Source organism: Mixophyes fleayi, chromosome 12 (assembly GCF_038048845.1).
Source record: "Mixophyes fleayi isolate aMixFle1 chromosome 12, aMixFle1.hap1, whole genome shotgun sequence".
Taxonomy (NCBI): Eukaryota; Metazoa; Chordata; class Amphibia; order Anura; family Limnodynastidae; genus Mixophyes; species Mixophyes fleayi.
In genome coordinates, this window is record NC_134413.1 from 1,006,979 (window position 1) to 1,020,789 (window position 13,811).

The 13,811-nt window shown below is 45.9% G+C and overlaps 1 protein-coding gene across 1 annotated transcript in view; it reads left to right on the top strand.

Moving 5' to 3' along the window:
• Positions 1–12,073, top strand: part of TSHR (thyroid stimulating hormone receptor) — a 30,742-nt gene extending 18,669 nt beyond the window's left edge. Inside the window, exons 7-9 of the mRNA XM_075193545.1 lie at positions 6,999–7,076; positions 7,532–7,720; positions 9,755–12,073. Of these exons, the coding sequence (XP_075049646.1) occupies positions 6,999–7,076; positions 7,532–7,720; positions 9,755–11,150 (1,663 nt within the window). The 3' untranslated portion in view covers positions 11,151–12,073. The remainder of the gene's footprint in view (positions 1–6,998; positions 7,077–7,531; positions 7,721–9,754) is intronic.
• The last annotated feature ends 1,738 nt before the right edge of the window (positions 12,074–13,811 follow it).

Here is a 13,811-nt window from a genome sequence, read left to right on the forward strand (position 1 = left end):
CTTGTTCTAAAGGTTGAATTACAATCTCACACACAAATTCCATAATTTTTCAACACCGCTCAAACAACATTACCAAACAGAACTCCAAGTCTGAGGACCTTGCTGAGTCAGCCACCTCTCTCTTCTTGGGCTGAGCTAGTCTTAGATCACCCTAAATAATGCTGTTGTGGTCATGGCTTACTAAACGTAACTGTCCCAGTCTATTGCAATGCAGTAAACAATGACAGTCTGTATACACAGCCGTCATCACTAGTAGTCGGCACTTACACCGCACCTGTAGCTGGTGCCTTGAAGTGGTGTATCTGGACCACATCGTTAGGCCCCCCTATAAATTTTCCTATGGGGCTCTGCAATATAGTGTTCTGCCCCAGTAAGTGGGTGCACTTACTTAATCCCCAGGGCATTTAACTGTTGACAACAACATTCTGACAACTACATCATGGAGACATCTGTCAATGTATAGAGGGAATTATGAAAAAGGATAAACAGAGAAAAGTTCTCTGACGAAGGAACGTGCTCGAAGGTTCACTAATTTCTTTAAAAATTACTTCACAAAACTTTCTTTTCTTTTCATACAATTCTTTCTAATGTGAAAATATTTCAGTCATAAATCATTTTCGTTTTAATTGAATCTAATAAAGTAATGTGAAATGAGTGAAGCTTAGAGCGCATCCTTCATGACAGAACTTTTCTTTTCTTAGTCTTTTTTTTTCATAATGATATTTTTGTCCATCTAGAAGCAGCTCCTGTGATAAATAGAAATATATACAATAAGAAAACACTAGATTAGAAGTACCCAGGTTCAGTGCAGACAATGATCCGAGTTCTGTGCGGTCTCTGCAATGCATAGAGGGAATAATACAATGTATAAGGATCTCTAGAGACTTCAGTAAATGGCTAATAATCCAGCAGCGCACACACAGACGCCAGCAGCGCACACACACAGACGCCAGCAGCGCACGCAGGGACGCCGGCAGCGCACACACACAGACGCCAGCAGCGCACGCAGGGACGCCGGCAGCGCACACACACAGACGCCAGCAGCGCACGCAGGGACGCCGGCAGCGCACACACACAGACGCCAGCAGCGCACGCAGGGACGCCGGCAGCGCACACACACAGACGCCAGCAGCGCACACACACAGACGCCAGCAGCGCGCGCAGGGACGCCGGCAGCGCACACACACAGACGCCAGCAGCGCACGCAGGGACGCCGGCAGTGCGCACAGAGACACACAAAGACACTGGCAGCGCACACAGAGATGCATTCAGAGATGCCAGCAGCACACACAGAGACGTACAGAGAGACGTGGGCAGCGCACATAGAGGCGTGCACAGAGACGCTGGCTACACACACAGAGACGCACACTGAAACGTCGGCAGCGCGCACAGAGACGCATTCAGAGATGCCGGCAGCGCACAGAGACGCTGGCTACACACACAGAGACCCACACTGAGACGTCGGCAGCGCGCACAGAGACATCGGCAGCGCACACAGAGACGTCGGCAGGGAACATAGAGCCGCGCACAGAAACGCCAGCAGCGCACACAGAGACATCTGCAACGCACACAGAGAAGCCGGCAGCTCACACAGAGACGCACACTGAGACATGCACAGAGACATCGGCAGCACACACAGAGACATCGACAGCGCACACAGAGACGCCGGCAGCGCACACAGAGACGCACACTGAGACGCACACAGAGACGCCGGCAGTGCACACAGTGACGCACACAGAGACGCCAGCAGCGCACACAGAGACTTGCACAGAGACGCCGGCAGCGCACACAGAGACGCACACTGTGACGCACACAGAGACGTGCACAGAGACGTGCACAGAGACGCCGGCAGTGCACACAGAGACGCACACTGAGACGCGCACAAAGACGCCGGCAGCGCACACAGAGACTTGCACAGAGACGCCGGCAGCGCACACAGAGACGTACACTGAGATGCGCACAAAGAAGCCGGCAGCGCACAGAGACGTGCACAGAGACGTTGGCAGCGCACACTGAGACGCACACAGAGACACCGGCAGCGCACACAGAGACGGGTGATGCAGTAGGATTGATATATCCGGTGCACACGGCCTCTGTAACAGAATTTGTTCCCTTTCTAACAAAACTCCCTGTAGACGATGGACGGTCTCCTTGGACCCGCCATTAGCTTAATGTAACGTAACATTGGTAGTAGCCAGGTTTGGGATTTTCAGAAAGTTCTTTAACACCTTAAGTTTCAAGCTTTAAACTGTAAAACACCAAGAGAAACGCATTTCTGTAATAATGTGTTAGTGGTCTGAATGCTATTACAAATGAATGTCATCCAGCAGATTGTGGAGTGATCTGAAAACCTGGGGGCCAGAAAACAGCTTTATAGGGCAGGATCCCAGCAGATCTGCTCTAAACAAGGCAAATGTGCAACAACAGTCTTTTAAATAGTCCTGAAATTGCAGAAAAAAGATTGACCTTTCTATCAAATCCTTGGCACAGCAAAACAATATAAATCCGTGAAGTTATTGGACTTGCTGAAGGTTTTGTACGATTCATTTGACAAATGTTGCCAGCAGTTGGCGCAGTTTGTGTTTTAGCATTTATGGGAATATCCAGTGTTCCAAATATCAACACAACAAACAGGATTAGTATCACCTTCATTCAATGGCGGAATCTGTGCAGAGTAAGGAGCTCCCCGTAGAAGAATGAGATAAATAGTATCTATATGTAACTGCAGTTATAGCCGACATCTGTGGCTTCTTTATATCCCAGATTTAACACAATAAGAGGTTTCTCCAACTCTCTACTTGATGGATATTTTCATAAAAATCTTGATTCCCGCTTCATCTGGAAATAGATGTTTTCCTAAATTGTGATTTGTCTCACTGACCCTTCCAAAGAAGTGTTATGTTACTTTGGAAAATTTGTAAAGTGTGTTTTTCTGAAGGGAAGGTGGAGTGTAATAGCTGTACAGGGAGATCTCATAGTGACAATAGTAAGTGCTCTGCCGTCGTGGGAGACCATGACAACAGAGATCAATGACATCGGAACCATGATAATTAATGCAATTATACTCATAACTTAGAGCTTGTGTACATATTATTCTCCATAGTTACGTTATTTATGGAGGAGAGAAGGGCACTCGTATAGATGATATTGCTCTCCATGGAAAAGTGCAGATACCGTTGTAAACTTAGAATTGTTAGTTTAGTAACAACAAGGCTTGTACACAATAGTCTTACATTGTACTGATATCAGTCTGCAGTCTTATATATCTGATTAATCATACAATAAGTATATCTTATAAAATAACAATCTGCACCTCTGCAGATATGATGGGTGATTTATCAGGGACGGTTGACATGATGTTCTGTCTTCCCGCACAGACTGCGTTACTCGCAGAGTAGCGGCGACTCTCCATATAGCTCAATGCATCTGTCTCTCATCCGGAATTGGTGTAAATAGCCAGGAGAAGTGGTACTGTGCAGGTGTCCACACACTAAGCTGGGTGGTGTTACAGGGCCAATGCCTAGAAATTAGCCCATTCGGCCATGGTGTCCGGGTGTTTGCCAAATCTGAGGGATCCATTTAACAAGCGTTTGAAATGAAAAAATACCTGCGTTTCTTTCACCGCTGTTTGTTATTTCACAAAGGGTTAACGCCAGAGGAATCAGAGATTTCAGGATGGTGTTACTGATGTTTCACAATGGGATTCAGCCTAAACCTCTCCAGTTTTGCTGGATCCCTCACAGGGGCTTTAGGCCCGGGCCAGCCTGGGCCGGGGGGCAGGGGCCAGTCCCATAGTGGGTCACCTTGGGCCGGGGGGCAGGGGCCAGTCCCATAGTGGGTCACCTTGGGCCGGGGGGCAGGGGCCAGTCCCATAGTGGGTCACCTTGGGCCGGGGGGCAGGGGCCAGTCCCATAGTGGGTCACCTTGGGCCGGGGGGCAGGGGCTAGTCCCATAGTGGGTCACCTTGGGCCGGGGGGCAGGGGCCAGTCCCATAGTGGGTCACCTTGGGCCGGGGGGCAGGGGCCAGTCCCATAGTGGGTCACCTTGGGCCGGGGGGCAGGGGCCAGTCCCATAGTGGGTCACCTTGGGCCGGGGGGCAGGGGCCAGTCCCATAGTGGGTCACCTTGGGCCGGGGGGCAGGGGCCAGTCCCATAGTGGGTCACCTTGGGCCGGGGGGCAGGGGCCAGTCCCATAGTGGGTCACCTTGGGCCGGGTCACTGAGCCACCTGCATTTTTTTCCTTTAATATGTTTCTAATAGGCAGCCGAGTCTTGCCCCAAACCAGCCCCCTGGGATAAAATTTACCAGCCCTCCCTGCTCTAGGCTGCCGGTAAGTAGGAAGAAATCTCCCTGGAGGAGGGGGGGTCACAGTGTAAACAGTGGCGGTATTTAATGACGATGGCGTATTGCTGCAATTTGCATGATGGTTTTTTCCCCCATAATAAACAGATCCCTTATTCGCCAGATTTTATATAGAAGTTTCTAAAGAAGCTGAGTGTAATCAGAGACCCTGGAGCCTGTCCTCACACGGGGCAGATAAACAGAGCTCATGTCAGTGCCGGTAGAGTCTCTGTGTTTACACAAGTAATCTGTGTGTGCAGAAGCCGGTACCGGGGAGATTACCGGGATTATGGCTTGTTCTCCTCTATCACACGTTAATACCTGCGCTGACCACTGATGCACGCCCCACAGCACTAAACAAACACAGGGCGAGGGAGGGAGGCGCAGAGAAAGACTTTCATGAGGGTGAGGTCTGTGGAAACGATATTCAGGAAGTATCATCAGAAGCATATGTCCCATTACTGCTAATCCTCTACAAAGTGTAGAACTACAAGTCCCAGGATGCCTCCCACAAGTGGCTACATTGCTTTTAGATTGTATGTAGAACAATGGCAGGCAGCTTGTAGCTTGATAACTGCTGTGGAACTACAAGTCACAGAATGCCCCGGTAGCAGCTGCCTCCCACAGGGGTCTACATTGCTGTTGGATTCCTTGTTGCTGGCCTGTAACACATTAGCTGAGTATGTAGAACAATGGTAAACACAGGATTTGGACATTCCCCTATCATCCCCCCTCCCTCTTATTACAATAGCTGCAGCCAGGTTAATTCCTCCATAAAATGTGTATGATGAGTTCCCTGCAGAACAGTCCACAGAACCACCGCGCTCTGCAGGAATATAAAATGTTATTGGATATCCCTGTAAGACACTGAGCCTCCGCCCTTCCATCAGCAATCCAGAGTAATAACCCCTAAGTGTGGGACCCAGACCCTTACACCAGTATTTATTCCTGAGATAGAGCTGTGCAGTATTATACATTATCCCCGATCTCTGTATTATACATTATCCCCGATCTGCAACTCTACATCTCCCTCCCCCGTGTCTCACTTACACTAATGCAAATCGTAAACTTTCCGGCCATAGTCAACTAACATCCCCTCTGAAACACTATTAAACTTTTATTTTCCGTAGAACACAAAGGAATCTCACTCACACAATGTTTTAATTAAAAAACAAAGTTACCAAATCAACATGTAATTGTTTTCAGGCACCTATTCAGATTTATGGGATGAACTTGTGTGGTTGTGGGGGGGATATATTTTTACACACAGCAGACTTGCTTTCAATCCCATTGGAGGATTTGTGGGTGACGATATAGAACCCACTTTGCCCGAGGTCCGTCCTCCACTTACAGTCGGTACCATCAGCGATGAGGGCACAGTCCTCATATAGTGCAATAGATTCGTATTCTGAGCTGCGCTGTGTCATCCAATCAGATTCCAACTTACAGACCCTGCACAGACATTTTTATCCTCCAGGCTCACGAGAATATTGGGTGATTATCTCCCAAACGTGTAACCAAGCGGTTCTACTGTTTAGAGGGAGGGGGGCAATGACAATTAGATGGAGGCCCCCTCCTTGCATCAAACAGTCACCATGTTGCCATGGACAGAATTCTGTCATCATCTGGCTTCATGTAGACACAGGTCACCGAAAACCACCGCTGTCCTCTCCATCTCTTTATTCTCCATTCTTCATGTACCCCTCTACCCCCAATATCTGTAGCATACCCCCCAACTGGCTCAGTTTAGGAGTACCAGTCCCGATATGTCCCTCTATCCCAATCAGGACAGCTTTGTCCCAGGGGGTGATGGATTTGGGAGGTATGTCTCATTCACAGAGGCAAAGATGGAAGTTATGGAGCTGCCACCTGCATTATAGCACATTGAGGGCATTTGTAAAGTCTGTTTGGAAGTGAAACCGTATGCAATCCAAGCGCTCAGTAGTGGTCACATGTAACGCAGAATTTCCAGGTGTGTAGGTCCTGGTACGTAGCACATATGATAAACTAGCGCTGTCACTTGTCCTGCACCAGGTCAGACACAGGACAAGCACAGTGCTATGAGGTGTCACTTATATATAGTACAGTAGATTTCCAGCTTTCCGTGTTGACACTTATTCTGTGCGACAGTCTTTACAAATGTGTCATTAGACCTTTTCTGCATAGTAACCACATCCACGTCTGCCGACTATACTGGGACTTATAATATTAGTGTCAACAAGACCCCAAAATCTCTGCTTTATTTTCTCAGCTTGAGAAGATTTGGATTGTTGCAGGAAGCAGAGTGTAGGTGGCTTGTTAGAGTAAAGGATTGAGGCATCCACTTGCCAGGCTCCTGGCTTCCTTCTTCCCACGCTAAAGCAATTAACCTCTTCCATGCCGGACTGGTGTTGTACCGTTCCACGCATTAACCACAGCGGAGTTGGCAGATTCTGGTTCCCTTTATTGCACCAGTTCGCACTCTGCCAGAAACCACAATGACCTGTATTCACGGCCCATGACTCTATCACTAGCATAAACCGCTGGAAAACAACTACATGTCTCCATATGTTTGAACGAGGTTAGTGAGACAACAGCCAGAGGTAACACCCTGTTCTCCCAGCGCGCAGCCAGTCTTCAGCTCCAAGATGGAAACGTTTTCTTCTCTCTCTTTCTCAGGGACTTGCACAACAACGATCGTCTGGGCGGCCTCCACCAGGATGTGTTTTTGGGTGTTCTCAGCGGCCCCACCACATTGTAAGTGCCTGAGATGTTCAGCAGATGCAAAATGTTCGTTTTGGGGTACAGAGCCCTCCGTTCCCACTTACATCGCCATGTCCGCTGATATTACAGGAAATATTTATACATCAAAGGGAAAGGTCACTCCAGAAATAAATTAGATTGTTTTTTGTAAAATATGTCTATTCCTGTCTAAGTACAATGATTTTTAGGAGAAAACATTTGATTTTAAACCAATAATAATAATAGGCTCGGTTGCTAATGTGCGATTAGATTGTTAGCTTTAGACACAGAGAGACGGGTGAGAGAGGGTAATCCGGGAAGTATACAAGTGCTGTGGATCATGGAGAGGATAGAAGAGGATTTAGATTTTGTGGCTCCTTCATGTAATTCATGGTTTGCTCAGTCAGTCCCGAAGTCACAGGAAGAATGTTACGGATTAAAAATGTGACCATGGTTCTGTGTTTTTCCAGAGACATCTCAAGGACAGCGATCACCTCCCTTCCCACCAGGGGCCTGGGAAACCTCAAGCACCTACAGGCCCAAAGCACCTGGTACCTAAAGAAACTGCCCCCTCTAAACACCTTCATTCACCTGGAGAGGGCGGACCTGTCTTACCCCAGCCACTGCTGTGCCTTCACCAATTGGACCAAAAAGAAGGGGTCAGTGATCCCCCCCACCCTCGTAGATACTAACATATGAGAGAAACATTTTCAGACATCAGATTGAAACTAACCCATTAGGGTGCAGAAATAAAAAGGTTAGAAAAATAAAAGCTGACAGAAGGTACATTAGCCCCCACTGGAGGCATCTCAGCCCGGTTTGCCATGGGGTCATTTCTGAACGTAGAAAGATGCAGATGGGCAGCACAAAAAGGGCTTTTGGAGAAGTATGGACTCTGGGGGTAAATGTATCAAGCTGAGAGTTTTCCGGCGGGTTTGTTATCATTTATTTAGTACATTCTACAAAATGACAGCTAGAATCTGATTGGTTGCTATAGGCAACATCTCCATTTTTCAAACCCGCCGGAAAACTCTCAGCTTGATACATTTACCCCCTGGTGTCCTCTGCTGCACCCGTCTTATTGGATAGGGACCTGGATTACTCCTTAGAAAGGTCAGAACGGGCCGTACATTGGGCTGATCAGGATGTTTCAGACAGAATCTGGGTATAGTTTTACTGGACGAGTTATTCTGATGAGACTACACAGATTGTTAAGACGCTTCTGATTTTGCGGGAGTGCTGAGCAGTATCTTTGGTGTAAAGGGCACATGTTTTGGGCAATTGACACTAGACGTGACTTTTTCACAAATGTACATTTCAGTGGGAGGTGAAACATTCATGATATGTCGCTTACGGCGTCCGCAGAACATGGACTTTCAGATCAGTCTTATGTCCATAACATGCAATGCTCCTCCCTCCGTGTTACACATAACTTGACCTCACAACAAACACTATCTGGCCACCTGGTATAATGATGCCGGATGGTCAGCGAGGGTGGAAATATTTTTTAATTTGGGGGACTGTCATCACAGGTGAATTGATATAGGGACAAGTGTTAGATTTTGGGGCTGAATGGCTGAGAGCTATGTTCTAGCATTATCTCAGGATGCTGTATAAAAACCCAAAACACAGAAATGATGGATTATGGTTTCATTTCCTAACTGTCCACAATCACCAGCTACAATGTTGCTGCAGAATTTATATTATTTGACATGTCACACAGCAAAAGTAATCCAAAGATAATGTTGACATATAACAAATACATATTTGTATTTTATATGTCACAATGCAGACTGTTGTCCTACAAGTTGCACAATGTCTACTTGCAGACCAGGAGCTGTGCTTTGTACTTGTGTCCCCTGGATGTCAAAGTGATGGCATAAGGTGAATTGGGGTTCACCCATCTGCTGCTGCAAAATGGAAGGAACTGAGACCCCCTGAAACAGGACACAAAGGGGGAGCTGCGAGCAAAAAGTCAGCGTTCAAAACTACCATAATAACTGTATTTACACGCACTATTACCGTAATAACGGTAATAGTGCGCAGGCTGCGTTACTTTTTCACGGCCAATTGAATTCCCCCTTTGTGTCCTGTTTCAGGGGGTCCCAGCTCCTATTTTGCAGCAGCAGATGGGTGATCCCCAATTCACCTTAAGCCATCACTTGCACAATCTCTCAACTCTTAGTATCCTGCCACTTCCTGTACACGGACATGGTCATCCACCAAGTCTCACTAAGGATACCAAATTCATCATCTCCATAACCAAGAAGATTGACCAATACCTTATATGTGGATAATAATTTGACTTTATGTTAGTTCCAGAGTCCAGTCATAGTACGGACAAGTGTTAATTTTGGCGCTGGTTTATGATTCTACCATCTCTAAACAGTTTGCCAACTGATGCTTCAAATGCAACATGATATATATTTCAGCCATAATTCAATATAGACTATGTACTCCAGAGTAAGGTAATTAAACGTAACAACCAACGTTTCAGTGATTTACATCAGCAGCACAAACTTTCCATCTCCAGTTTATACCACAAAACATAATGCCGTCACTGTCTGAAAGGGGTTCGGTTAAATGCACCAACTGTGCTTGGTACACACACACGTCACATTTCTCTGACTGTTAATGGCTGCTTCACATTTCTGCTGTACACTCTATTAATGTCTGTTTAATTGTCCCCACAGCGATCTGGAGGCTCTTATGTGCAATCAGTCATTTCTACAGAGCTCCCATAAGAAGCGCTCGCTGAGAACCTTTGTAGGGATAGGTCCATACTACCAAGATTACATGGACGGAGATCTCGATCAGTCAGAGACTTCCAAGTCCTCTGACTTTCATAGCAGCAGCTACTCTTCCATTTTCTTTGAGGACCAAGGAGATGAAAAAGTGGGTTTTGGGCAGATTAAGAATGCCCAGGAACAATACACGCCAACCTTTGAGAGCTACTATGACTATACAATGTGTGGTGTCAGTGAGAGGCTGGTATGTACACCGGACCCTGATGAGTTCAACCCATGCGAAGACATAATGGGCTACAACTTTCTGCGGATCGTGGTGTGGTTCGTCAATCTCTTGGCCATATTGGGCAATGCTTTTGTCTTGTTCATCCTCATCACCAGTCATTACAAGCTGACAGTGCCCCGCTTTCTCATGTGCAACTTAGCTTTTGCTGATTTTTGCATGGGCATCTACCTTCTGCTCATAGCCTCAGAGGACCTCCACACCCGCTCCGAGTACTACAACTACGCCATTAACTGGCAGACGGGGCCTGGCTGTAACACGGCTGGATTCTTCACAGTGTTTGCCAGTGAGCTGTCTGTGTACACTCTGACCGTTATAACGCTGGAGCGCTGGTACGCCATTACATTCGCAATGCGTCTGGACCGCAAAATCCGTCTCCGGCACGCCTCATTCATCATGCTGGGCGGGTGGGCGTTTTGCTTTTTCCTGGCTTTTCTGCCGCTGGTTGGAATTAGCAGCTACATCAAAGTCAGCATTTGCTTACCCATGGACACAGAGACCACACTCTCCCAGGCTTACATCATCTTGGTTTTGATGCTCAACATTATAGCGTTCATTATTATCTGTGCTTGTTACATCAAGATCTACATCACGGTCAGAAACCCTCAATACAAATCTGGAGACAAAGACACAAAAATCGCCAAGCGTATGGCGGTCCTCATCTTCACCGACTTCCTCTGCATGGCACCCATTTCCTTCTATGCATTGTCTGCCATAATGAACAAGCCTCTTATTACGGTATCCAACTCCAAGATTCTGCTAGTGTTGTTCTACCCTCTTAATTCTTGTGCCAACCCTTTCCTGTATGCCATTTTTACCAAGGCCTTTCGGAGAGACGTGTTCATCCTCCTTAGCAAGTTTGGCATCTGTGAACACCAGGCACAAGTGTATCGCGGACAGACGGTGTCAGCCAAGAACAGCAGTGGATCGTACGGTCAGAGAAGTAGCAGAAGCACCGGTCCGACTGTGGAAAACATTGGCGATCTCCTGAAAGAAGGCCAGACAGGGGTGGAAACACAAAGTGCCCTTCTGGGTGACTGCCGACTTACGGCGTTGTAGCACTTTATAACAATCTCTATAAAGACTGGCGCCTGGTACTAATCTTTAAAACACAACAGGAAATTCCTGGTGCTAGTTTGTTACCACTTGGTATTCCCGATGGTTTAGGTGCTTCTGATCTGGAGGACGTTATATGAGGGTTATATCTTCAGGCACTTAACAATGAAACTATTTTCTTAATTATGTTCTTACTTTTTTATGGGCATTTATAACGATACACATTTGACTAACACTAGTAGTGTTACAAAGCTTCAATGGGCTCTACTACGATTTCTGGAAAAGAGACTTTCATTGAGAGTCCAACCATTGAATATACTGAAGAAAAAAAACTAAACATTATAGCCTCAAATTATGCTGAGAGGTGGAAACTGAAGACACGATACTTTCTGTAAATATCCATTATAACCATCTTACTAAAAATAAACCTGTTCCATTTGTCTTATGCTCTAAAGAACTTTTTTTCCCTTCAAACATCGTTCTATGAAAAGGCGCCTTTGATTGGCCAGAATCTGAGGAGTGTTTAAGGAGATAGAGTTTCAGCTACATAACTTGTTTTTTTTCTTAAGAATAATAAAATCCAATAACTCTTCTTCCAAACATTTTCAAGAGGCTACATCTCAGCCCCCAGTCTCTCTCCACCAGCGAACCTGTAACAGACAGCAGACCCAGCCACTCTCAGAAACAGGGTGTCTCCTGCAGACGGTTCTTGGAAACTAAAAGCACAGGGAAAAATCTTCAAGGATTGGTATTTAAATCAACATCTCAGTTTAAAACAGCTGTCCGAGCCTGACAAGAAATAATATATATTGACTTGAAATGCTGAGTGTTCTGTGATGCATTTGACAGGTCATTGAAGGAGACCAGACCTTGAGTATAGACGACTCTGGTCTGTGAATAAAATAGAGGACTTCATTGTATATGTATCCAATGTAAACAGTATTAGAATGGCAGGGGGTGGAGCCTGGGACAAATCACTGATTGGATTTATATATCATTAGACACCTTTTCAGCTATGGTCCAAATATCCCAATTGCATTTTTTGAAAAAATGATCAGACGTTACTTGTATCTAAAATGTCACATTTTCCACCTTCCCCGGTCATATTAGCCATCGATTCAGGCATCAGTATATCCAGCGTTACAAATACAGCATATGTGTAACAGACACATTGGTTGTTATAAGTAATTGCCCCCCACTCTTGTCACACTTCAGGACACATGACGGTGGGGGGGTTACAACAAACCAATAGATAGCAGAGTCACAGCACATTACTTTATGTGGGCGTGAGACAGGCACGGGAGGGACGGAGCTTTAACAACGTGCGCATTATTGCTCTGAGCAGGAGGGGGGAGGGGGGTGCGGTGCATCCTGGTTATTATTTTAGGTTTGTCCTCTTCAGACACTTCCAGCGACAGTTTACAAATTTCCACAGACGGCCTGTTGGCAAAATTAATAATGTCCCCTTACAGTCCAACAACTTTACCAAGCCCTTAACAGGCGCTTCTGTACTAAAATAGGAGCGTGATGTCACAATAAAAGAATAAGAGATACAGCACGTACAGTTATCTCCCCGCTTTTTACTTAATGTACCTGTGCATGGGTAAGATAATCACAGAATCATCGACTATTGGGGGCACTAAGTGAAAGCAGTGAGAGACCTTTATAATATCCTCCAACTATTCAGGGCAATTAATGTAGTTTTACATTGACATCAATCCATTGCCATAATTGTCTGTCACTAATGAAGGCGATACAGAACAATGCACTGCTAGGGCTGGATTTAGGAGACCTTGCCAGACACCCATCATGTACCAAATATTATAGATTTGTATGTAAGTTGTCATAAAAATAGACTTTCCTTAGCACTATCTGTAATTATGGAATAAACTGGACTGTAGGATTTATTCCAAGGTAACAGATTGCCCTGTGGTAGGGCAGTAACAGTATGTTTCTCAGTTCTCAAGGGGTGATTTCAGGGAGAAGTCCTATTTCAACTATTAGCAGTTATTCTACGAGGTTGTAGCAGCCAGTATTATGATTTTAATTAAGAAACATCATTTTTGGGCAGCATTAACCTTTAAGAAAGATGGTTTATACATAGGGAGGTCCTGATTTGTGGCGCCAACATCTTAAACCTCTCACGCTCTGGGCTTGATACAAATACAGAGCAAGGCAGGACCTGTGCGTCACGGTGCTGTATAAGGCAGGCTCCTATGTGAGATAAAGGCCATGTTGTGATAAGATGTGCCACTGTTATGGGTCAGTGAGGTGTGAGCATCTGGGAGACGTCATAATGGGAGCAGGATCAGCCAGCCGGCCAGGTCTCCCGTTAACCCCTTCACTAACATAACTGACAGCAATACATACAGGACATTTCTCCAGATCTATTTTTTTCTGTAAAACTAATTATTTCACAAAATTATAATGGCTTCCATATCCTGGCCTAACGTATGTACAGTACAGCCTACTGGCAGCTGTTACCTGCATTACAGATGGAATGTGTGAGGAGCAATAGTGGGTGGGGCTCCTGAGTCTCTCACATATAGATTCAGGAAGGGGGGGGGGGGGGTTATTAGTATTTTATAGAAGACAAGAAGGGACATTTCTTAAAACATCACCAAAAAGCTGTTACATATGGGAAAGAACACAGCCACTTTTTAT